We start from the raw sequence: 24862 nt of genomic DNA, 5'->3' as shown, positions 1-24862 counted from the left end.
ATGGAGATTTTTCTTTCATGTAAAATTCATTTGAAAAGTGATAAATCCCAACATCACAAATTCAACTAATTAAAATAACTTCATATCTGTTTTTTCCTTTAATTAGAACCACACTATATGTTTTTTCAAGGAAATTTAAAAGAAATTATTAGGAAAAAGTGGATCTGTAAAATGTTAAAAAAAAAAAGAAGAAATTCCTTTTCAATTAATCACATTTTAAAACGGTTTTAATTCAGCATCATGGTCGGAAAGAGGAGTCAGTTACTGGTGTGTTATTAGATTTGAGTCTAAAAGTAAAGATGGTTAAAGTGTAAAACTAAATGACTGGAGTAAACTTTAAATTCCATTTCACAGAGCTAAACTCACAGCAATGAAACCCTTAAATCCGCACAGTTCACTGACATTGTTATGCGTCCGTACCAGCGACAGCCAGAGGCATATTGTTTTCGGGTTGTCCGTCCGTCCCATTCTCGTGGACACGATGTCTCAGTAACACCTTGTTGGAACTTCTTCAAATGTGGTACAAACATTCACTAGAACTCAAGGACAAACTGATTGGATTTTGGTGGTCAAGGCTCACAGTGACCACAGAACATGATTTTGGCCTTGTGAACGCTATATTTCGAGAACGCCTCAAGGAAATCCTTTCAAATTTGGCACAAACGTTCACCTGGACTCAAGAACGAACTGACTAGACTTTGGTGGTTAAAGGTCAAAGGTCATTGTGACCTTACAAAACAGCAATTTAGCCATAACTCAAGACTTCACACAGCAATTATGACAAAATTACACACAAATGGTTAATATTTTATATGACTCTGGATTAACAGGGGTGTAACCTGAAAATATGTGGCGGAGGCATTCAGCCGCGAGGACACACACACAGAAATACAAATATCTATACTGTCATGTCAGACCAGTTGTACAACCCTTCCTGTATCATCATGAGCTCATCACACACATAAACTCCCTCCCAGACATCTCTCACACACACAAACCTGAGCACAAGACTTTACAGTGCAGTTGTACAAAGTCCCTCACAGCTGACCACTGCGGGCAGCAGTGTGACAATGAGACCTCTGGTTATTGCACACAGCCCATAAAGAAACAACATTCAAAATTAAAAAGTGAGGACCAGATACACAAAACATAATCTCAAGTTCTCCACTGTTTTTATAACATTAATAAATAAAAAGAAATTCATTTCATTTTTACTTCGCAATATTTACCCTGAAGTCATAAAAGCAAAGTTCTCAGATTTGATTTAAAACTTTTAAACTGTCAGACAGCAATATAACCTCTCATCTCCTCGTGTAAAACAAAACTAAATATTAAGTTGTGAGGAGTCAGTTATGGAGGACCATGCTGGTTTTATTCTATATTTTTCATGTTGTCAACAAATCTCATGAAAAGAACCAACGCTGTGTCCAAAGTCACTCCCTGGTTCTGTCATTCACCACTCCCAACACGAGACACAGAGAGGTTTATTCTGTATCGAGCACTAAACTGTAGTAAACTTGTGGGAGTTTTAGCAGAAGGTACCGAACATGCCACAGAGATTTAGTTTGCTCTCAGAAATTGGCCACTTATATAATAGTGAACAGTACGGCTGAACAATTAAAAGAAATTGTATCGATAAAGGGTGTCGCAACAGACCATAAATTAAGTGTTGTGGTGCTACAGAGATGCCCCAGCCTACAAATCATATTTTCCAGATGTAAGGGAACGTTCTTGTTTGGTACAAGCCCCAACAGAAACCACATCATCATTTTATATTTTTTCATTGAAAATAAAACGTAAAAATGACAATTCCAACTGACATAGTCACTCATATTCCTACCAAAGACATAAATCCTTAAAAACATCTCACAAATATATAGTTGAAATATTTCAAAAGGTCTCAGTAATTTCCTAAAACAGCTGCACACTGTAGTTTTAAACCAACAAACAAACAAACAGAGGAAATAGTGCATTCGTTGGGGACTATTTTCAGTTCTTAATCCATATTTTAGCTCTAATATTGGGGACAGCAGGATGGTGCGTGTGGGACTGAATCAAAATAAACTACAGTGTGTTGTTCATGGTGATGAAGGAACATGTCACCCAGTGACAGTGTGACTCACTAATGTTTTTTAATAGTTTTTTGAAACAGTGGGTAACAGTAAGATAAATCAGGCTTTAGATACACACACACACAGCGCCTGTTAGTTAGGTCAATTAGTTATTAGTTATGCACATTGAGATTGTTGACAAGAAGAAAAACATAGAATATCACCAGAGTCTTCCTATTAAAAAATCATCAAATTCTGAAGAAGTTGTTTATGAAGAACAACTTAGCTAGCTAATAGTTTCTTACATCGCAATATTATTAATGCTTTTTGATTAAATTACTCTTTTGTGTCGTTCTAATTCAGTTACTAAACTTGAATTCAAACAAATTGTTAAAAGTCCAGTCTGTGGAAAAAGTACACTGACACTAACTTTAACACTCATAATTCTTTGGGCAAACCTGGACATGTTCTGTGCTAATCACGAGTTAGCATGCTAGGTTTATACTGTAATAACAAATCTTGTTTTTGCTAACAGTTGATTGTACACAAACATCTACGTGTGGACACCAACAGAGCAAGATGCTGAAAAGCCAAAGTCATTTTCTACTCAAGGCAAAATAATTAAAGTATATAAAAACTAATATGATAACTAATATTATAAAATAGACTTTTACATCATACAGTGATAATAATTCCAGATTGTCCACAAACCAAAGTTATATAATATCTTTGGCTAAACACTACTAACAAGTTAGTATCAAACTTTATATTCTCTTTCTTTCATGGCCATTCAACACACGCACACACACACACACACACACACGCACACACACGCACACGCACACACACACACACATGGTTTAGAAAAAGAAATCCTCAAATATATTCATTTGATGAGTCCAGCTTTGTGATCCTGTCTTCAGGATTTCACCTCTTCCAGACCCGACAGAATATGAAAATAAATTGACATTTTTTATAATTAACAAAATTGCATTGAACAGTTTCAATATGACACGTTATTACATCATAACATTTAACCCTGATTAACAATTCTCAGATTCTTCCAAAGGTGCCTGTAATCATATTGGCTCATAGCAGCCTTTGTGATAGCATAAACAGATATCATATTTGTCAGGAGTGTACTCTACGATGGCCCTGAGAGCTCAACGCACTACAACTTCAGAAAACACATGAAAACACAAACAAATTCAGAAAACAACACATGAGCTGCAAATACTCACAACACAACAGAAGTGTTTCCAGGAGACACTAAAAAGTGATGAACCTGGCTGAGACACACTTGTTGTTCAATGCTTTTAACTTCAAAAGTCACAAAGCATTGACCAGTGCACCCAGCCGGGCTGAACTCTTTTTTATTTTTGCCTTTATTCTAATAGTGACAGTGAGAGAGAGACGGGGGATGATATGCAGCAAAGGGCCACTTGAGCCCGTGCCGCTGCGGTTAGGACTACACCTCCATGGTAAGCACTGTACCAGGTGAGCCACGGGACGCCCCCTCATCTCTTTTTTGTGTTTGCTGGAAACACGTCCGTTATGTTGTGAGTATTTGCAGCACACATGTTGGGAAATTGATGACGATGTTTTCTGAATTTGTTTGTGTTTTGTCTATTTGCATGTGTTTTCTTAAATTGCAGTGCACTGAGCTCTCATGGGGCCACCATAGTAATCCCACTAAAGCCAAAGTTATACTTTCAGCATCCGTGAATACTCAAGCGTCCACTAGGGTCAACGTGACTTAAATTTCATTTTCGGCGTGCACATGGCTGGTGTAGACGTCTGCGTAACCTCCAATTTGTTATGTCTGTGTGGCCACCATGCTACAAGGATATAAACTGCTCAGGTGCTTCACTGGGTACCATAGTGTGCATGCACGGAATACGTGGACAATAATCTACTGCAGTATGGATCACATCCTCCAAGCGGAGTGTAAATGAAAACAACTACACATCCATCCATCCGCATGTGAGCATAACTTAGGCTAAAGAGTAAATGGACCAGTGTACTCCTGCTGTTCTGATCCAGTACTCCTCCACTCCTCACAGACAGAACCAGATGAAAGACTACATTTAAAATCTGATCTGATATTCTGGGGTAAAAAAAAAAAACTACCTGCATTTCATCACTGATAATCTGACAGGCTGGATAAAAGTCTCATTTAGTCTTTTGAAGATGAAAAAGTACTTTTGTCTGGTAGCTTATTTCATAACTAAGCACTCAATGTTGAGATATGTAATGAATTGTTCATGTTATGTGTATTCTCTTGTGTTACCACTTCAAATGGTAATATTCTTACATATGTCAGGAGCTGAAACATATTAGAGGAATAGTTTGACATTTTGGAAAAACATGTTATTTTCTTCCGTGCTGACAGTTGGATAAGAATGTCAATGCCCCACTCACATCTGTCCGTTAAATATGAATCTGCACATCCTGGTTAGCTTAGCATAAAGCCTAGAGAGCGGGGAAATAGCTAGCCTGGCTCTCTCCAAAGGTAAATAAAATCTAGTTACCAGATTCAAACTCACTAATTAACATGTTTGTTTTATCTACACAGGAACCAAAGTGTAAAAACAAGAAGTTGTGGTTTTATGGTGGGGTTATGAGCTGAGGTTTACCCCTTCTTCCAGTCCCGCTAAGTTAAGCTAACTGTCTCTTGGGTGTGGCTTCATACTGAAAGCAGAAACACAAGAGTGCTATCAATCTTCATCTGACTCTCAGCAAAAAAGTGGATAAGCATAGTTCCCCAAAATGTCTAATTATTCTTTTAAAGATAATATGATTTCTGATTTATGGCATATTACACAACAGGCCAACCTTCGTTTGCTAAATAGATATACTGCATAAATCATCGTCAGACAGCTGAAATCACTGAATGCAGCAGAAGACAAGAAACTGAATAGAGGTCTATTAAAATAGAAACCCAGTTGCACACAGTGCTGCATGGAGACTTGTGAGACCTCTCCATAGAGTCTGATTTATTTACACTCCAAGTCTGTGTGAGTGCATGGAGATTAAAACAGTAAACTGCCCAGGAAAACCAGTGAAAATGGTTACTTAAAAAATAACAGTGTGGTGAAACAGACTTGGAGGATTTAGAGGCTGATTGATCATACAGGTGTAGAATTCCTCTAACAAGCTTAACCCGGGCAGAGCCTCCCAACGGTTTTGTAATTTCAGAGACTCGACCTTGACATTTTATGGCACAGAGACAGAAACAAAGGCAGTAAATCAGAAAAGGAGATGAAGACACTTTTCCACAAGGCAACACAGCCAATGGTGTGATATTTCATACCAGTCACAGGCGGTCTGGTGTGTGAAGAATCTGATCAGTCCATCCAGTGAGTCTGTTAATACTACAGAGTTTGGAGCCCATGCAGCTCTTTAGTGTCCTTTTACCTGCAAAAACTTATTTCTATAGCAAGCCTTTGATGAGAGATTCTTGTCAGATGCTAGCATTGCTTTAAATTAGATTGAATCAGTTTCTCCAAGATTGTCATACTTGATTTATTTTCATTTCAACCTTTTCTGGGGATAGACTGTTACCAATGTTCCTCCTGAGTCCCAGTTTTATTATCTTTGGCCACGTTTTTCAATTCTCCCATCGCTTTTATTTTGGACCCCTTTGAAGAGACACTTCCAAGGTCTGACGCATCAGCAATTAAGTTAGCACTTCCTATGATAACTCAACTCAGATCCAGATTCACTAAGATTGCAGTGGAAATCCAATTTAATCATAGTTTTGCAATTTAAGTTCCATGACAGCTCAAATTTTACTTCATAAGTACATGCAGCCGCTTTTTATGTGAAATATGAATTTCATTATGTGATTTAGTCTGTGAGGATCCCCCCACCCAAACTTTATGACTGCATGGATTGTATGGAGTGAGGTGTGAAAGGGAAACTAGTATTGCTAAATCCACTGGGAGTCAACAGTCTGGTTCTTCAGTTGCATATATACTGTGCCGTTGAGTCCTTCAGGTTCTCACCAACCTGTCCACTTGAAACTGTGGACAAGTTTTTTGAACACAAGCTCTTTTTGTCTCTAGATTGTCTTATCTTAAACATGTAGTCTTGTCTTTGCTGGTTGTGCTGTTGTCTGACTATAACTGTTTTTGTTCTTTAGCTTCCCTTGAAAATACATGGCTCTCTGTGAAACTGATTAAATGAAATCCTTAAGCTAGTTAATGGGCTATCTAGTAAGTTAGTTAGCAAACAGCTAACTCACTAGCAAGTAAGCTAATGAGCGTGGGAAAATTATTCCAACTTGGGAGTGCACACATAATTCCAGGTGGTTAGCTCTGGTGCTAAATTAGCTACTTTTGATGAGCTATGTGTTAGTTTGCTGTGTGTTTCTTACCAGGTAAAACCAGATGCAAACAAACAGCGTATAGCTATAAAATTAGCTGTTTTGCTGTTAGCTGTTGTTTGAGCTGTCTGAGCTACTTGTGTGTATTAATGTTGTCTTTATTTTGATGTAACCTCCAGCAGTGGTGCATTTAAAACCATTGTGCAAACAATTTGTTGACTTGCCTGTAGTTCTTTTCAACTGGTAGGTAACGTTGCTGTCTGAAATTCCTGATATCTCCCACAAGTCAGAAAGTGACGTGAATGGTTTTTCCCACTTGGCTGCTTACAGTTATGGTTATGGTTATGGTAAATGATATGAAATGAACGCAGCATTACCTGCTTTCACAAGCTAATGTAGCAAGAAACTTATCAGTGAGCTTGAAGGCTAATTAGCAAGCGGGTTTTAGCTACTCTGTGTGATACTCTTTTTATCACTTTGTATGTTTGTTTCATGACGTCTGTAAAGTTTGTTCATAGGGCTTGGATGACTGTAAGTAAATAAGATGATGTCAAAAGTCTATACAAGACTCTGAGATTAACTGCTTTAGGAATAAAACTACCGTGCCTGGCAAACTTGGGCACACCCTCTGTGTCGCCTATATGTTTTCCTTTTGTTGTAACAGCCACTGTTTTGCATGGTTAAACCCTATTCCATCTGTTTGTCCCCTGGGGTCTCTCCGAAAAATCCCTGATTTACGACTTTTCAGTATTCGATGAGCGTTGTACTGCTAAATGTTGCAAACTTGGTCTGTTCTTGATATTCATAGTGTGTGTTCAAAATAATGTAATTTATACAGTATAATTGATAGAGTCATTGGATCGGCACAATTTCAGCAGTTACTCTGCATAGTTACTAACTTTTCTGATTTGGTAATTTTAGTAGAGGTTTACACTTTTCACCACACAAACCTTTAATGAATCTGGGCCTGAGTGATAGATTTCAATCAGTCAGTGGTAACTGATGGTAAAATTGTGTTTGAGAGGTTTTCCAATCAGACAGTAGTAACTGATAACAGAGGGCTGGGACAGAGCTGACTGTCGCTCTCCACGCGTGTCCCATGAGTCAGCAGCTCCTCAACTGTTGTCCAATCATCGAGCAGCTTGCTGTTCCTCAGTCGGTTCTGCTTCATGTGGCTCAGCTCCAGCACCGTCTGAGACGACAGTGACCCCTGAAGTCCCCCAGCCTGCTCCTCCCCTCCTCCTCTCCTCTCTCTATGTTGCCGTGACAGCGCCAGGTGACGTCTTCTTTCCGTCCGGCTCCAGTATCGCCCTGCCAATCGGCCATCCTCTCCTTCTTCCTCACCTTCTCTCTCCCCCTCTCCTCGCATCTCCTCATCTGTCGTGACCTCACTGCGCTCCCTAGCCAATCGGTGAGCTCGGGCTCTGAGCAGCTGATTCCTGACTGACTTCTGATTGGACAGTCTGGAGCGGGGAGAGGGTGGAGAGCGAGGGCTCCGTTGTGGGGCGCCCAGCGTGCTGTAAAAAGGAACAGAAGACCCCTTAATATTGCCAGAGCGATTCCCGAGAGTCTGAAAACCACGAAAGTCTGATGCTCCACTGGAGCCGGATCCAGGACTCTTAGAGAGGGAGTCCTCCTCTCTGCTCCGATTGGCGCCTTGGCTGTTTCTTAATGTGTTCTGATGATTGGTCAGACTGGTTCTGTCTATGCTGAGGTGACTGGTGGGTTGACAGTTACTGGGATAACTGGCCCTGCTCCTCGGCCCCAGCGTGTTGCTGGCTGTATCTGGCTCGGTGGTCGGGAGTTTGTTTCTCAGAGTGTTTGGATCCGTCATGTTGGGGTGACTGGCCCTGCGGCGGCGCTGTCCTTCACTCAGATCTGTTATTGTCCGACTGCGCCCTGGAGCTTCTATCGTCCCGCCTCCTACCTGCTGCTGCTCCAACCATAGTGCCCTCCGCTGGCAGGGCTCAGTACGACAACCTGTGGATAGGAGGAAGTAGTGGTAGAGATTTACATCTGCAAATCTATGAATCTGCCTGTAGCCATTAGAGCTACCATGTTGCTAACCCTTTCCTCACACTGTCTCAACAAGGCACCTGTAGCTTCTTGGTGTTGAATGTTAAGACACCAGTTCTTCATACGACTAATGGGATTTATTGGAATGTTCCTGTACTAATTAGGTTTTATGTGTCAAATAGGTTTGATGTTATGGGATCATGGCGGACATCTCACCTGAATTTTTCTCAAACCACTCCTTGACAGTTGTTGCACTAAAATAGTGAATGTAATCTTGATCAAAGTACCTATCATCATGCTCTCCAGGGACCTTCTCAGGGAATGCTTTGCTTCCTTGACCATTGAGAGGAATTATATACATATACTTGCCAAATACCAGTCGAGAATGCTAGGATAAAATTCTGGACTATACGAAACCTTAACCGTAGATGCTCACATGCATACGGTGCCGTTAAGTATAGGCCCTAACATGATCCCTAAAAGGTCCCTAAAATTCTAACCACTAATGTCCAGTTACATTTTCAGGACTTGTATCTGTTTTACATAAATAATCTGATGGATTGTAGTCCCTAATTTTCTTGTCTTCAGAATCTGTAGTCTGTGGCACCAGATGGCTAGTTTAAGGAAATATTTATAGAGCTTTATTTACCAATGGAGGGCGACGGCGGTGAGCGGTGGCGAGGTAAGGTGGGACTCCTCTCAGCTCTGTGGAAGTGAACTGTCGTGGTTGTGCTGTTACCCACAGTGCAGCGGGATGCCTGTGGTGCTCCTGCGTGATTCATTGGAGTCGTCTCGGGGATGGACTCCAAATCCCAGCGTCCTCTCTGCTCTCGAGGGGAGTGGCCTGAGCGGAGATGATGAGCCTGCCGGTGGTTGTGGCTTCCGTGAATCTTGTGCAACCGCCTGTGCTCCCCGGTGCTGACGCTGTGGAAGCCCGAATCGCTGGGTTCAGAGGAGATCAGGGATTCAGAGGAAGAGGAGGAGCCTTGGGAGGAAGGGGTGTGGCCTGGAAGCGATGACATAGCATCTGTCTCGGCCTCGGAGAATGTCACCCGGTGGTGTGGGCTGTCAGGGCCGCACCCCAGCCCGCTGTCAAGCTCACTGAGGGGAAGGTATCCAAGAGGACGATCAGGCCGCCAAGGAGGACAATAATCAGACTAAAGAGACATTAAGAGAGAATTTTGATTGAATTTAAGTACAGTAAATCAGGGTTGATAAACAGTGCTAACTTTACCGGGTTAAAATAATTAAAAAAAAAATACATATGTTAATAGCAAAATTGTTAGTTACTGAAAAATAAAACAATTTTTCTAGCTACCTGTCGAGGGAAATTCTTGGGCTCCATCTCTTCAGTGCTGTAGCACCCAATCAGACAGCTCTCTGAGTTAGGCTGGTAGGGCAACATGTCTGGACCCTGGAAACAAAAGATGAAATTACTTTTGGAGCATATCATAATAATCAGAAAACATAAGTTCACAATAGAATAGAAAGCTAAACAACACAATTCATCACCTGGTAGTCCAGTCTGTCCAGATGATCTAAGCTGTAGGAGACACTGGGCAGGTAGTTGTTACCCAGGTGCTGGTCGTTTGATCTAGGCAGGTAACCATTGGGAGGATAGACATCAGGCGACATCATTATGCGACCATTGGCAGGGTATAGGTCAGGTGACACGGTCATGTGACCATAGTAGGGCCTGTGTAGAGGAAGCAATCAGGTTATATCATGTTTTATGAGAAGGTGATGTCACAGAAAATTTGTAGTTGAGCTTGCACAGAGAATCTTAGCCTTCGGATCACGTAGGTCTGTTGTTGAGATGTGCTTGAATGGAAATGATGTGATCTGTGATATGTACATTTTGCTATGAATATTTATAATCTTCATCTACATGCATAATAATACCTTGTTTTGCACTGACAGCAGTCTCAGCAGAACAACCTTCCACTCATGAATATTTATGAGAGCCCCAATGCAACATCATGCTGACCTTGCAAACTAAACTTGCCTGGAAACCCCAAAGTAAAAAAATATTGTCCCTCCATTTGAGTTATAGACAGAACCTTTCGCACCAAACTTTAACTGCATCACAAAATTCTTACCCTTGTCCCAAACTTCTACCCTGTTTTTAGACTTTTATCCTGTTCCCAAATGCTTTACAAAACCTTTACTTTCAAATCAGCATCCCATTTCCAAAATGTATACCCTGTCCCAACTTTTATCCCCATTTCTAACCATTAACCCCAAATACAATTCTTTATGAGACTGTCCCAGGTCTACTGTCCACTCTGCAATCCTTATCCAATCGAATCTTAACCTTTTACAATTATTATTAGTAGCAGTATTGCCCCCCATCATGCAGAACCCCAATAGTACCTACCCTGCACTGTAGCTGTCTCCCTGGCCTTCTTCACCCTCCATCAGTCCCATGGCTCTCAGGGCTTCCCAGTGTCTTTCTGTTGGAGCACTGCACTCAATTGCGCAGCGGGACCTCCGCCTCCTATGACCACGCCCCCTTCTCCCTTCTGCCTGCATAGTGATTGGCTGGCCATACTCATCCACAAAGTGCAGCTCCTCTCTGTGTCGGTGACGAGAAGGTTCCTGAGTCTTGGCCTAATGAGACATAGAGTTTGGACTGTAGTCGCGTAGCACAAGGAATAAAAGCTAAGTTAAAGGAATGCCTGACCTCATGCAGCACTGGTATAGGTGTATCTACTCAAAGCTTTATTTCTTTTTAAAGTTGGAAGCAGGTTGATTTAAAGATGTGAGAGACTCTATATTATACTATTTATACTGTGTAACATTCAAGTATTGTGGTATTGTGATATTGATGAAGAATAGAGGCAGCATAAATGCATTGTGCCAAAGTGGGAGTTCGGCCTCCAATACAAGGTCAGTCAGTTCTTTTGATCTAACTTTTTGGCATGCCTGACTACAATTGTGTTGCATAACATGGCATATGATTCACACTGTCTGTCTATATAAAAACATAAAAGACTGAGCCATTTAGTGGAGACCAGGAGAGAAGAGTCTGTAGGTTTGTGTTCCAGCTAAACAGCAGCTGATTTCAGTGATTATGTCCTCTCATTCTGGCTGAAGGTGTGTTAACTAGTGGAAACAGCTGCTGTAGCGTTCTGGGCTGACCCTTGACCCCCTCTGACATGTAGTGTGAGACTCCTGATTTCACTCATTATCAACACATATAGCTCAGACAGATGGTTCTAACCAAATGAGATTCTAAAAATGTGCTGTACTCTGGTATTCCTGAGACGCTGTAAAGCTCTTCACAAACCAGAAAAAAACTCTGGATGGATGAAAAAAATTGAGACAGTTTTTGAGACAGTCTTGAGGCTGGTTCCTAAATGAAAGGCCAAGCTGTTACCTAAACTAAAAGGATTCATCCTCTGAACAGTGGCTGTTTTAGCACATTTCAGAGTTAGATTGTCAGATTAAATTTTTAGACTCAACATTCGTTAATCTAAAAGCTGGACGTCTTGGTGTCCTGTGGAGTTTTCTTGTAAACAAACAAAGGCTTCTGTTTACATTCAGTATAATTCACAAAAGCACTGTTAAAGGTCCATATTTTACTCTTCTCCTGTATTTTGTTTTAAGTGTTGATCCATAAGATGTATTTGTGGTTTTAAGCTGAACCAAAAACCATCTAAATGTAATTCTACATCTCCTCTCTCAGGCTTCTCTGGAGCTCTAGTAACAACAGGTTGGTAAGCCAATCAGAAGAGAGGAGGATCTGAGCCTCTTCGTCTGATTGGCTGACTGTTTTTGAGTGATCTCATAAAACTATGGCAGATTTCAAGTAAACACTCATAGAAGCCAAATCCTGCAAGGTTGGATGGTGGGTCCAGGTGGTTGCTGGTTGTGACATCACAAAGTTACAGAGGTCGTGACAGCTTGTTTTAAGGCTCAGTTTCTGAATATAGGCTGTGTGCATTTCTCTGTGGGCTGAGCACTTTGATGCTTTCACAGTATTCATTTAGAACCTAGACCTCCTTTATAATCCAAGATGACATGAAAATCTATCTTTATACTATATCAGACCCTTAAATACCTATTTCCTGTTGTGATTTGGCACTATATGAATAAAAATTGACTAGACTGCCATCATGTTAAAATTTCTCATCGTGCATTATCTCTCAAAAAAACAAAAAACCTTAAATGTAAAATGTAAGTGTGTCACCATTCTGTCAGCTCGGGACATAAAAGGACAGCTCCAGCCCTAAAGGACATTCTGTCATTATGTCCGCTGAGTCCAAGTGATGACAAACTGTAAAAGTGGTGGAATGTGTGACAACGTCACATGTGAAAGTGAAGATGCAGAAAAGTTAAAGAGACTCAGATCTTAACAGCAGCACGATGTAGGTCAGGATTCAGCAGCTCTCTGTAACCTCTGGGCTAGCACTGGAGTCTTTACACTCTTAGTGCAAGGCTTGAGGCACACACACACATACACACACATACACACACACACACACACACACACACACACACACACACACACACCCATTAACACAGAAATACTCATGCATACAGAAAGATGTGCACACATACATAAACATACAAGTTCATATATGTGGAAACCTGCTTCACACAGTCATACGTGCAGAAACATGCACACAAATACACACACACCAGCACACGCAGCAGTCAGAGTGAGAGTGATGTGCTGTACCCTGGAGAAGTGTGTTGCGCTCCACTGCACTTTGACAGTAACACAGGCTGATCTCTCTCTCTTTCCCTCTTCATCTATCTGTCTCTCTCTCTCTCTCGCAGTATTTTTCATGAAGCTTTGACTCAGTTTTTCAGCGAGTCTCAAAGTGCCAAACGCTGCAAAACGCGACACTCCTCGTTCTCAGCACAAAATCACGGCTAGCATGCAAAATGAAATAAAAGTGTCAAATGCAGCAAGCTTTATAAAACTGGAGTCCTGGAGTTGATACTGTGAATTTCAGTCACTGCATTTAAAACTCAAATAAATTCAAATTATATTGTCGAATAAAAATAATTCCCATCACATTGAACGAGACTTTCAGCCTAGATTAAGTATTAAATATTTGAAAATAATATACAGAAAACACTCAAACAACAATATTATACAACCAAACCTTAAAGGTCCCATATTGTATAAAGGTAGATGTCGATGTTTTCTTTGATTGTAAAGCAGGTCTACGTTCTATATTAATATATTAATACTGGGAAAGTATCAAATCGCTCAGTCCACAGAGAAATGCACACAGCCTGTATTCAGAATCTGAGCCTTATAACAAGCCGTGAAAAAGCCTACCTTAACCCCATGTTTATTACTGTAACCATGACAGCGAACGTCTTTTGACCTTAATTAAGTAGTTATTTGTACCCAAACCATGACCTTTCCCTAAACATAACCCAACCTTCACCATAGCACTGTCACAACATAAACATGAACAGTTTACATTCTGTTCGCGTAGTGCTGCTAATTTTAGAAACACTATGGGTCGTATCAGAGGGTAGGGACAAATGTCTTTGCTTTTGCTACATAGCCAATGTCGACATCAACAGCTGTGTACTTACCAGTCAAGAACAAACGTGAGCTCACTAAGAGCTGTCTCCAGAGGTGGAAAGCAACCCTTTTGTTTTACTTCTATTTCTATCACTTCTTTTCTTCTACTAAAATTAGCATGTTAACGAGCTAGCCCTGGCCCAGTCGGCCTGTCTCATCAGTTTCCGATACCGAGTCACTGTAGTGTCCAGTCTGCCCTGAAGAAGTAGCTGCTCAGAGGATGTATTACAACCTCTTATCCCGTAAACGCAAAATTGGCTATTGGCAAGACTGGTAAGTCAACCGCTGTTAATGCTAACATTAGCTATGCAACATATATAAGCAACAGCAAAACAAATAGCTCCTTTAACCTAAAATTTATGGACTCTAGCCTGCACTATGAACATACCAACATGTCAACAAATTATAATGAAATGTGTTGATATGTACAGTTCTGTAATTACTTAAAATTAACTAAAACCCTAGCAAGTACATAATTTCTTTGTCGACACTATACTACAAAGTCTTCTCTTCACCTCAGAGTTTTCCAATGGTTGGAAAATATCTGGACATAAATGCTCATCAAACACAAACATGACCCTGACTGCAACATATAATTATTATTATTAGCCATTAGCCGTTTTCTTCCTAGTATTGTGGCTGACAGATTCACAGATATTCGTGATGAGGAGAATAGCTTGTGTGAGCTGGGTGAAGTGGAATGTGAGTCATGTTTTCTTTTGTGTGGTTCATACCAAGAGTGTCAATTTCTCCTGAAATGATTTGACAAAACCCTGAAATATCCTGGTTCACAGATGATTAAAGATTTAAATATTTGCTTTATTTTGATGCATCTTAGTTTGCTATTGTCCTGAAAGTCTGAAAAAGAAGGAATATCTGATTATTTAATTTGTCTTATTCTGATTTGTTTTGATTGTAATCACTACAGTCTGCTCTTTGTTAGTGATTGATGAGTTCTGACATGAAGGTCTTTGCCTTTCTTTAGGTTTGGAGTGTTGTATGTGCTGCATTCTGGATCTGGTTTATAATAATTTGTGGTGTCTTCAAAACTCATACAGGCTGAACATATTTGCATGCATGACACAATATAAAGAAACTTCATTCATTCATCCCCTATAGTCTGCACAAAACCCCAAAATAATTCAAAGAAAAATATATTGCCTCTGTGTTCGTCAATAGGTTTTCCAGCAGTTCTATAAGCATATATATAAAATATATATATATATAAGTGCACTGTGCAGCCACAGGCAATATAGAGCTGCTAGCAGTGCATGCACCACCATCCATTTATGTCAAGCTGTCAATCTCTATACATTCAAATAACACTGCTGCCTTACATTCAGCCATTCTCATATCAGAAACAAATCAACCAAGTGTGGTCTTTCACTCTCTCCTTCCCGGCAACACTGTCGGTACAGACAGATCAAATATTTACATTCAGCTTCAGCAGCCATGGCAGAAGATCCCTGTTGATCCACTCTGAGACACAACTTCAGCTGCCACCTGGTTTTCTCTCAGTCTCACTGAGATTCACTTTAAACACTGGCTTGGAAATGATCATTTAATTATGTGACTGTGTAGTAACGCACCTCATAATTCATTGATAGAAACAATCAATTTATTTAATCTAATTTCTGTGTTAAGTGCAGAGCTGGAGTCAGGACATTGTTAGCCTAGCTTAGCATAAAGACTGGAAGCAGAGGGAAACAGCTAGCCTGGCTCTGTCCAGTGTTCAAAAGTACAAAGCAATAAGAACATTTCCAAAACAGTTGAACTATTCCTTTAAAGACAACTAATTAATTATCTTTTTAAGCTTCTGATTACATTGACGTTAGATTATGTGGTGTCATTATCAGTACAACACCTTCAAAAGTTCACTTGAGACTGAAAATTAATCACTTGCAGCCTTTTTCTCTTCTCTTTAGTCAGATCATAGTACGCTATGATTCATATTTTGCTTAATGCGGTTTTCCCACATAAAACGTTTTTAAAGAGAGACTCAGCCACGTTTGAGCTGCAGTTGTGCACATAAACTCGCAGATGTATCGGAACAGTTAGAGTAGTTAGCATCTTTTATTTGTTTATGTCGTTTGTTAGCTTGTAACTGGCAGTGGCTGACACAGTGGCAGGTTGTGCTAATGCAAACTCTTCCTCTGTATTGACAACGTTTCAGCTTTATTTAGCCCCGCCCCCAGTCCCCACAATTTGACAGGATTGGTTCCTTAGGTTTGTGATGTATGAATCTCTGGCTTTGGGCTTTTGTCTTTGGTTCACTGCCGTTCAAAGTGGAAATACTCAGTCTTGGCCTTGAAACTTTTTTCACTCATGATATGTTTTGTATTATATAAAAACATCATATGGATGTCAACAAGGTTAAACTCTTGATTTTCATTGGAGGAGATCCTGAAGTAGCTAATACAATCAGGTGGCAACTGAAGAATATTTTACAAATTAAAAAGTTATAAAATGTGTAACACTGAGCTCACGGACAGACTGTAATCTGGTTCTGTTTCTCTCGGCTTTTGGCTCTGTTGTGTGTTATGTTACAAGCAGACTGATAAGTGCAGTGACTGTTCGTGAACACTCTGTATCTCATGTCTTTGTGCTGTGTGTTTATGTCACGCCTGTCCTCAGCCATCTCACACGTCGGGTCACCTCAGCAGCCCCTCAGACCGAGTTATGATCTTCCTCCTCTCGCTCTGTCTGTTCGCACTGTGCTGGTCTGTTAGAGGTCCGCTGCTCTCCTGAACTGTGTGCAGCGCTGCATGAAGTCATCTGATGAGGTGATTGTTTACGCGCACGGCATCAATGTATCGAGGATGAAACCTTCGCTGACACGCGTAGCTGGATAATCGCGTGTTCCAGCGTTGTGAGATGAACATGTGCCAGAAAACATTCGTCCTGCCGTCGTCGCTGCAGATTGTTCAGCTCTGCATGTCTAAAGAGCGCGTCCAACCGCAGCCAGTCGAGCCTTTTGATCACCGAGGCGTTCAGCCAGAAGACGTGGCGCGAAATGAAAACACGGCTAAGCTAAGAGCTCATTGCTGATCATCGCGAAGGGAGGAAACCCCAGATACCCACAAACAACAATTACCGAGATGTGGCTTCATGCTACAACAAGCAGAGAGGAATCAGGAGGAGTACTCAGTAACCAAGACAAACAGGCAACAAACAAACACTTTCCAAGAAAAACTCCCAGTGACAGACTCATTAAGCTGGAGCACTCTTCATCATGTGTCTGTGTGCTGCACAGGCCTTATTCAAACTTAATAATAGGGCATAAAAACATGTTTATGCTCTGTTTGTTTTTAGCAGTGCTCTGCTCTCTTTCACCGGTGGAATCATGTTTGTCAGGTTTTAGTTGTTTTTGTTTTTTTTAACTGAAGTAAATTAATATCAGTTTAAGCTCAGACAGTTTATTAGAACCAGTACAAGTGAGAATCATATGGCTTATTTTCATTTTTCTAAATGAAAACAATACACTTAAAAAGAAAGTAGGTTGTTTAAGACAAAGCTATATATAGCTTTGTCTTAAACAACCTACTTTCTTATATATATATATTTCCTTAAGATATCCTGCTGCAATAAACTCTATTGTCAAAGACATTAACAAAGAATATATATTTCATGTGTTTGGAAAATTGCAAAATATTTTGTGCCACATTTGGATGAATGGAGTTTAGAGCAGACTGACAGTATCTCCAGACAAGAACATTAATATTGGAGGACTTCAAAACCCCAGGTTATCAGGGAAAGATCTTTATTACTGTTTTAAATAAAAATGAGGGACTGTCATTGGACACGAACTGTCTCCTACCTGACAGTCAGATTAGTTTCACACTCAAATTCTGTTTATGTAATAAGACTTAAAGTCAAGTGTTGACTGTTTATCATGTTCAAAATCTTAGCTTTGCGTTTTATCATGCTAACATTGGCTAATTATTATATATCATTATTATTACTATTATACAAGATTTAGTTCCGACCAAGTAATTTGATTGGAAGAGAGGCATTTCAAGAGTGCTGATAGGGGGACTTTTAACTACATGTATCAATCCGCTTTACAGGTGTTGTATTAACCGTTAATTAGCATTACATTAAAGGTCATTATCTATGTTAGATTGTAACAAACTAGTTCCAGGTCTGGTTCACTGAGACACTTAATGGAACAGACCCGTCATTAATGTTAGTGGTTCCACATGTGCAGTCAAGCTTTTTCTGTCCAATAGTTGTTAAGATGGTTCAGTCTGATCCAGACTGACCCACCGACACTGCAGTGCAGCTGACAACATGATTTCTGAGACACAAAACAAATTGGCCAAAACACAACACAGATTTATTATGGGACATTGAGATCACAAAACACAAGTGAATAAAGACATTAAATTATTAGAGGAAATTCAGCACAGTCTGCCATCTAGCATTGTAAAAAGCTCATTTAATTTAACTTAGCTTATCTGAGGAGTATTTTTTAAAAGGCATACGTGCAGAGGTAGAGGGATCTTCTTTATGTAATAGGACATACATTGTTTGCTTCGGTCATGACCTAGCCAGCCCTCAAGATGTTCCTTTTCTCTTGTAATGTATTCATTCTAATTAATTAACTCAGCCATTTTTCTGGAGTAAGACTCATGGGTGTCTGCACAAGTTTATGTCAGTTCAAATACTTGTAGTAGACTATTTGTACATGGGACCAGAGTCTCATAGGAGAACTACAGATGGTGACAAATTCCATATAAATTAACACTTTGAGTGTAAAGTCTGTCAAAAACAAAAGCAAAGATTAAGAGAAAAATACACGAGGAACCAGCAGATCTTCACACTTCACACAGTCAAATGTCACAGCTGGAATATAAACAGTCACAAAAATGACAGGCTAGTCCTTTAACTCCACAAATGAATGTGATGTAGAGAATCTCATACTGTTCTCTTTCTGTGTCTATCACTTCTTTACTGTCTCCTCATTCTCTCTCTCTCTCTCTGTCTCTCTCTCTCTCTCTCTCTCTCTCTCTCTACACACACACACACACACACACACACACACACAGATAATAGCCTTTAGCCTTCAGTCATCTGAGCTTCTCCCATAGCCATTGTCTGGGTTCACTGGTACTATCTGGCTTAGGGATTTAAAGTGTGTGTGTGTGTGTGTGTGTGTGTGTGTGTGTGTGTGTGTGTCTGTGTGTGTGTGTGTGTGTGTGTCTGTCTGTGTGTATGTATGTGTGTCTGTGTGTGTGTGAGATGAGATGCATGAGCAGGGAGCAGGTCATCTCAGCAACCATCACATCTCGTTATCTGCCTACTCTTCTCCCCCTTTCTCTCTCTCTCTCCCTTTCTCTCTCTCCCTCTCTCTCTCTCACTCTCTCTCAGCCCAAAACACACCTGCAGAAGGTCACTCACCTTGATTCGAGTGAGACGACAACCCATTCTGACTTTTCCTCGGACGTGTTAGGAGTTAGGAGGAGGGAGAGGGGAGAAAAATGGCTGAATAAAGGGTTAAAAAAAAGAGGGACAAATTGTGAGACAGAGGAACAGAAAGAAAGAAAAAGAAGAGAGACAGGAAGATGGAGAGATTAGATGAAACTGCAGAGGAGAGAGAGGAAAAGGGAGAGCAAGGGGTTGAAAAGAATTAGGAAAAGAGAGCAAGAGAATAGAAAGATAGAGAGACGAGAGAGAGAGAGTTTGTTGAGCCTCGTCCGCCCACCAGCTCACATCTCTAAACTCTGATAACCCACAATCCCCGGCTAATCAGCTGTCCTTCTTCACTGCTGTGGAAACTACAGCTCCCATGATGCCGCGGCGTAAACAGCAGCAGCAGCAGTAGCAGCAGTCGGTGGGCAGCAGGTCCATCGCATTAAACCTCTCTCTCTCCTCAGGAAGCAGAAAGCAACACGATCGAACAGCAGCAGCGGCAACAGCTCTGAGAGGGGCGAGCGAGGCAGGGATGCCACTCAGGGACTGGAAGAGAGAGAGAGAGGCAAAGGTGTGAAGAACAGAGCTGTTCTCTTCTGACAGTTTCTTCTTCTTCTTCTTCTTCTTTCTTTATCCTGCTGTCACTCTCTCTCTCTCTTTCTCTGCATCTCTGCTCCTGCTGGCCAATCACAGAGCCTAGGTGCAAGGAGGAGGGGAGGCAGATGCTCCGATTGGCTGAGAACAGTGTCAGTTTGAGCATCCATTCAGGGTTCTTCACCTCTCTCTCTCTCTCTCTCTTTTGATGTATCCTTCTTTTTCCTCCGGTCTCTCTCTTTCCTTCACACTCTGCCCTTTTCTCTCTTCACCATCTGTCTCAAAATGCTTTCCTCCTCCTGCTGTGCTTTACTCTGTGTTTCTGCCCCCAGCTTTGACTGATGCTGATATTATTCTGTGTGTGAGTGTGTGTGTGTGTGTGTGTGTGTGTGTGTGTGTGTTTTCATCAGTAACACTGTGCACTGTAAGTAGGTGTTCACACACGCTACATGTTTGCCTAATAATATTACCGCTTCGAAGCTGCAAACTTGAATTCAATCAATTCACTTCAGTAACTTTATTTATTCCCAGTGGAGCAGTTAAAACCTTTACATAGCAGAGGATACACACGTTTAAAGGGCATAGTAACAGGTAAAAGTGCATTTCCTGGATGTCGGAGGTTTCCCAAGAGAGGAGCCAGAGTTCAGAGAACAAATGGCCTTTAGTTTGAAGGTTAAAGTTAATAGACTAAAGTCCTGTATTACAGAGTCCCCTGCGAAGTTGCGAAGTTGCGCTGTAACACGCACATAGATTGTAAATAAAGATGGATGTAGCCTCTGTAACGTCACCCACAGGTTTCTGAAGAGTGGTTTTGAAGCTCAGAGTGAGCTGCACCACGGTCGCCACCTTGGCAGTGTCTGACTCCGCCGTTTGTGCAAGCATACGCTCGCCCACCTGTGACTCAAAACGGCCATGCCCTCAATTATGCACGTTTAATGAAATGTAAACAGGTGAGTTAGGTGAACTGTTTTTTGTACCAGGCTGTAAAGTTGGACATTTTATCATTGGAGTCTATGGGGATAGACTCACTTTTAGAGCCAGCTTCTAGTGGTCATTAGAGGAACTGCAGTTTTTGACTTCATTTTTTCAGCCCCGGAGGTTGATGCTTAAACAGTGTAAGATTTAGTGACATCTAGTGTTGAGGTTGCAGATTGCAACCAGCTGAAAACCCCTCCCCTCACCCTTCCCTTTCCAAGCATGTAGGAGAAGGTGCAGGGGCCTGCAGCTAATGTGAAAATATGAAAGGACCATATTCCATTTCTGCAAATAGGTCTCCCTCAATTCTACACACTGGTCCTTTAACTCTAAATAAAAATGATAAAAATAATATTATTATGATTTTACCAGAGCCAAGATGTTGATTTATTTACTATTCTTGTTCAACTTCATACATGCACGCCTAAAAATATGTACTGCAATAATTAATAATTATCTATTTCAGATATTTTTATTTTGAACCTTTAGCCAATAAAAAAGAACTGATTCAAAAGAAACAGCAGACAGAAGACAGAGTGTGCGCAGACCCTGACTTGTTGGCTGTCGTAAGGAGGATAATTTTAAGATAAATTTACATATTTCAAGAGCAAAATCTTCCTCATTTCCCTAATATAATTAAAAGGAGATTCAAAAACCCATTCAAGGAAACTGAATAATATAAGACTCAAAAACTCTCAAAATTATAAAACTGCTCCATTGATGAACTGTCCTCCTGAGAGAAGAATGAGGTTGATTACAGACGAGTGAGAGGAGAGGAAGATGGAGAGGCAGAGAGAGTTATATAAGTCAAATTAATGCAGATTAATGAAGCCCCACTGAGTCCAGGGAGACCTGAATACACACAAACACACACACACTAAGACAAGCTAACATATGGCGCACACACACATTAATATACAGACACTCATGCCAGCAAATATGAACACAAAGTAGGTTAAACAACTCACTGACTCTGTTCCAAAGAGACAAAAAAACAAAGTTACACACAATCTCACCCAAACTTAAAGCTGCATCCATTTATATTGTCTTTGGTCACTGGGGGGCAGCATAACGAACAAAATGTTCACATGTTATCACCTTGGTTTTCACAGTAAAAATGCAATTGCTTGATTGTACAGTATATCCAACAGACACAGCAACATGATGATTCATGTGGAGTGGTGTTTGTATCCAGTATTCCCTCTCTTTTAGCTCTGTGTTTGGTCTCCACCAGCTCCTGAGGGAAATATCTGGCTTTTGTTGGCAATGGAAAAGGGTAGAAACCTGCATTCACACCTGGGTCAAATGACTCTGCAGTAGACTTAGGCATTCATCAGCTCCGATTAGAGCAATGTAAACATGACATCCGGGTGAACACCCACAATTTTTGCCTTTTTTCCTGCTGTGATGTCTTTCAGAGAACAGACACCATAAACACACCTGTCACCTGCACAGCATGGTGCTGTTAGACCAGAAACACTGCAGCTAAACTGCACTCACTGATAAAAGTGTGAGCTGCAGCCCTGAAATAAGTTTCCAAAACACACAATCACCAGAGAACACCAACCCGGGGGTGAGACTCGACAGATCCGTTTTACCAGTTTGGACGGCGGCTGGCAGCTCACTCTTTCTCCCCTCTATCAGCTTCTGTGTGTGTGCTCTGTAACTTCATGTGATGACATTACTCCCTGCAGTTGTGTTTTGCTAGCACTACAAGGCCAATCTTCTATACTTGACCCTTTCTTAGGACTAGCGTGACTCAATTTGATTTTTTTCTACCCAGATAAAACAAGTCCAGTTTTAACCTCCTAAGACCTGAACTCTTGCATGGTGTGCATTTTTAATTTCTCTTTGCTATATAGGCTGATTGGGACCTGAGAAAAATGATGTCCACATATGAGGACATTAGTTTTAAATTTCGATTACCGAGTGGCAGTATAATATCCTCATATGTGGTCACCAGGCCCTTCACAGCACTCGAGGAGGAAGGGATCAAACCACTTTAATCACCTTTGCCGCTTCAGTTTTAAACAGCTCATAGTTGTCTGGATCAAGATGATGATCTGCCCCCATGTGTCCCAGCCTCTGCCCCTGATGGGGCAGGAAGAGTTCTTAGCCAGTCACTAGTTCAGTTGTATTATATTTAATACATATTTATATTTATATTTAATTGTGCACCACTCAGGAGAAGCTTACGGTTATGGTGGTGAAGATAACAACTCCCATGATCCCATGCTATTTCTTGTCACCCAACACCATCTTTTGTTATTGTATTGACTGAGAGACCCCTAGAAGCAAGAAGTTACATACTGTGTGTTTCACAGGGCTTTTATCGCTGTGCTGCAGTAAGTGCATTTATCTCATTTCCTGTTACTGGTGTTTCTGTTGTTTACATGCTATTCAGATCTCCTAGTTTCTTTCTCCTCTCTCTCCCTCCCTCTCTCTTGCTCTCTCTGCTCAGTGGGTTTTATGTTTAGTTATTCCTCTGCCTCCTTTATTAATAATGATACATGTAATGAAAGTAGTTTATTTGCTGTAATGGAGGCGAGCCTGAGTGTTTTGGAAGTGCCTCTCCACTTCCCTGCCCTGCCCCTGCCCACAGCATCCATACACGGTCCAGTCATGTACCAGGTTTATACCCAGTGTGTTTGAAGAAAGTCTCTACGTGTAGAGACAAATGTGCTAATTCACTAATTCTGACATTAAAGTTGTAAATATGACTGGACCAAGGAGGGAGGCAGCTAACCAAAGGTAATAAAATCCTCCTGCCAGCACCTCTGAAGCTCAGTAATTAACACGTTATATTATGTTTGTTTAATCTTTACAAAACTGAAGGTCAAAAATGACATGTTGGGGTTTTAGGGGGAGTTAGGTGCCAGACCATTTCTTGGCAGTGACTTCCTGGTCTTTCCGCTGGTTGCCTAGTGACAACAAGACTAAATCATAACTTACCCCACCTGTCAATGCTGGACACTGTGACCTCGTTGAACCTGGTAGGCAATCACAGTAAGACTCATTGTCCTTTGGAAATGAAGGTGTTGGTCTGCACAGTGTAAAACCTTCAAAGTGAAATCACCTGGTATTCAGAACAGATCATCATCTTAGAAAATGTGCAAATACTTATAATACGCTATTTTCCCCACAAATTCCCCTCCAGGATGCTGTATTTGTGTCATGTGCAACACAAGAGTCTAATTTCTCAATAATGTGAATACTGTCAAAGAGGAAGTGAAAGAAAAAGATACAGAGAGAGAGAGAGATGGATGGATGCAGGAGGGAGCTGAGGAGGGAATGAGAGGATAGGATGCCAAGAGGAGGATGAGGAGAAAGAGGAATTGAAGAGAAAGTAACAGAAAAGAACGAGGGATAATGGTGCATGGAAAGAAAAAGAGGTGACGGAGAGATGGAGGGGGAACCAAAGACACAGAGAGGGGGGCAGCCAGAGGCCACGTCACAATTAATTGTCTCTGGCTTCAGTGACTTTTTTTTCTGTTTCTGTTGTTCTCTCTCTAACTTTCTCTCCCTCTTTTTACTTTTCTGCTCCTCACTCATTCGTCTTCTCTGACCTCGTCCTCTCTCGTCCCCTTTCTCTTGTACTGCGCATCTTTTTCCTCTAACAGACACACTCTGCCTGAGGAAAGGTTGTTGGTGCTGTGGTCACCAGAGGCCTGTACAGTGGTGCAGTGGTTCACTGTTTATCCACTGCAGTGGGAGGTTCAATGTCTGGTTGGTGGACCCAGTCAGGGTCACAACAGCAGGGCTGATAGCGCTCCGGCGTCACGCCGGATTTCCGGCGTACCAAGGTGTTTGCGAAAAAAAAAAAATCAGGTTCACGTTCGCATGATCTGACAATTCCCAAGATCCAAGAGGCGCTTTCACTCTAAACCACACAAGTAGGCATAGCCTACTTAAGCCAATCGGTAATAGGGTGGGGGG

The 24862-nt window shown here is 41.1% G+C and overlaps 1 protein-coding gene across 1 annotated transcript; it reads right to left on the bottom strand.

The window, feature by feature from the left end:
• Window positions 1–280: 280 nt before the first annotated feature.
• On the bottom strand, window positions 281–19372 carry LOC111673390 (uncharacterized). Its single transcript, XM_023431162.2, has 6 exons — window positions 19346–19372; window positions 10772–11004; window positions 9907–10090; window positions 9713–9808; window positions 9044–9551; window positions 281–8358 (listed from the first exon to the last, which is right to left on the bottom strand). Exons 1-6 carry the CDS (start codon window positions 19370–19372, stop codon window positions 7412–7414), a joined length of 1995 nt encoding a protein of 664 aa, XP_023286930.1. The 3' UTR covers window positions 281–7411.
• Between the last annotated feature and the right edge of the window lie 5490 nt (window positions 19373–24862).

This window comes from Seriola lalandi, unplaced genomic scaffold (genome assembly GCF_002814215.2).
Source record: "Seriola lalandi dorsalis isolate HSWRI2012SDOR001 ecotype SW California unplaced genomic scaffold, Sedor1 jcf7180002054917, whole genome shotgun sequence".
Lineage (NCBI taxonomy): Eukaryota > Metazoa > Chordata > Actinopteri > Carangiformes > Carangidae > Seriola > Seriola lalandi.
This window is presented reverse-complemented; position numbering and strand designations above follow the sequence as displayed.

Excerpts from the sequence above, each read along its gene's own strand:
- LOC111673390 (XM_023431162.2), bottom strand. The coding sequence starts at position 19,372 with ATGGGTTGTCGTCTCACTCGAATCAAG. Across the intron at positions 11,005-19,345 it reads GTCGTCTCACTCGAATCAAG|GCCAAGACTCAGGAACCTTC; the intron begins GTGAGTGACCTT and ends ATGTCTCATTAG. Across the intron at positions 8,359-9,043 it reads ACCGCCGTCGCCCTCCATTG|GTTGTCGTACTGAGCCCTGC; the intron begins GTAAATAAAGCT and ends TCCTATCCACAG.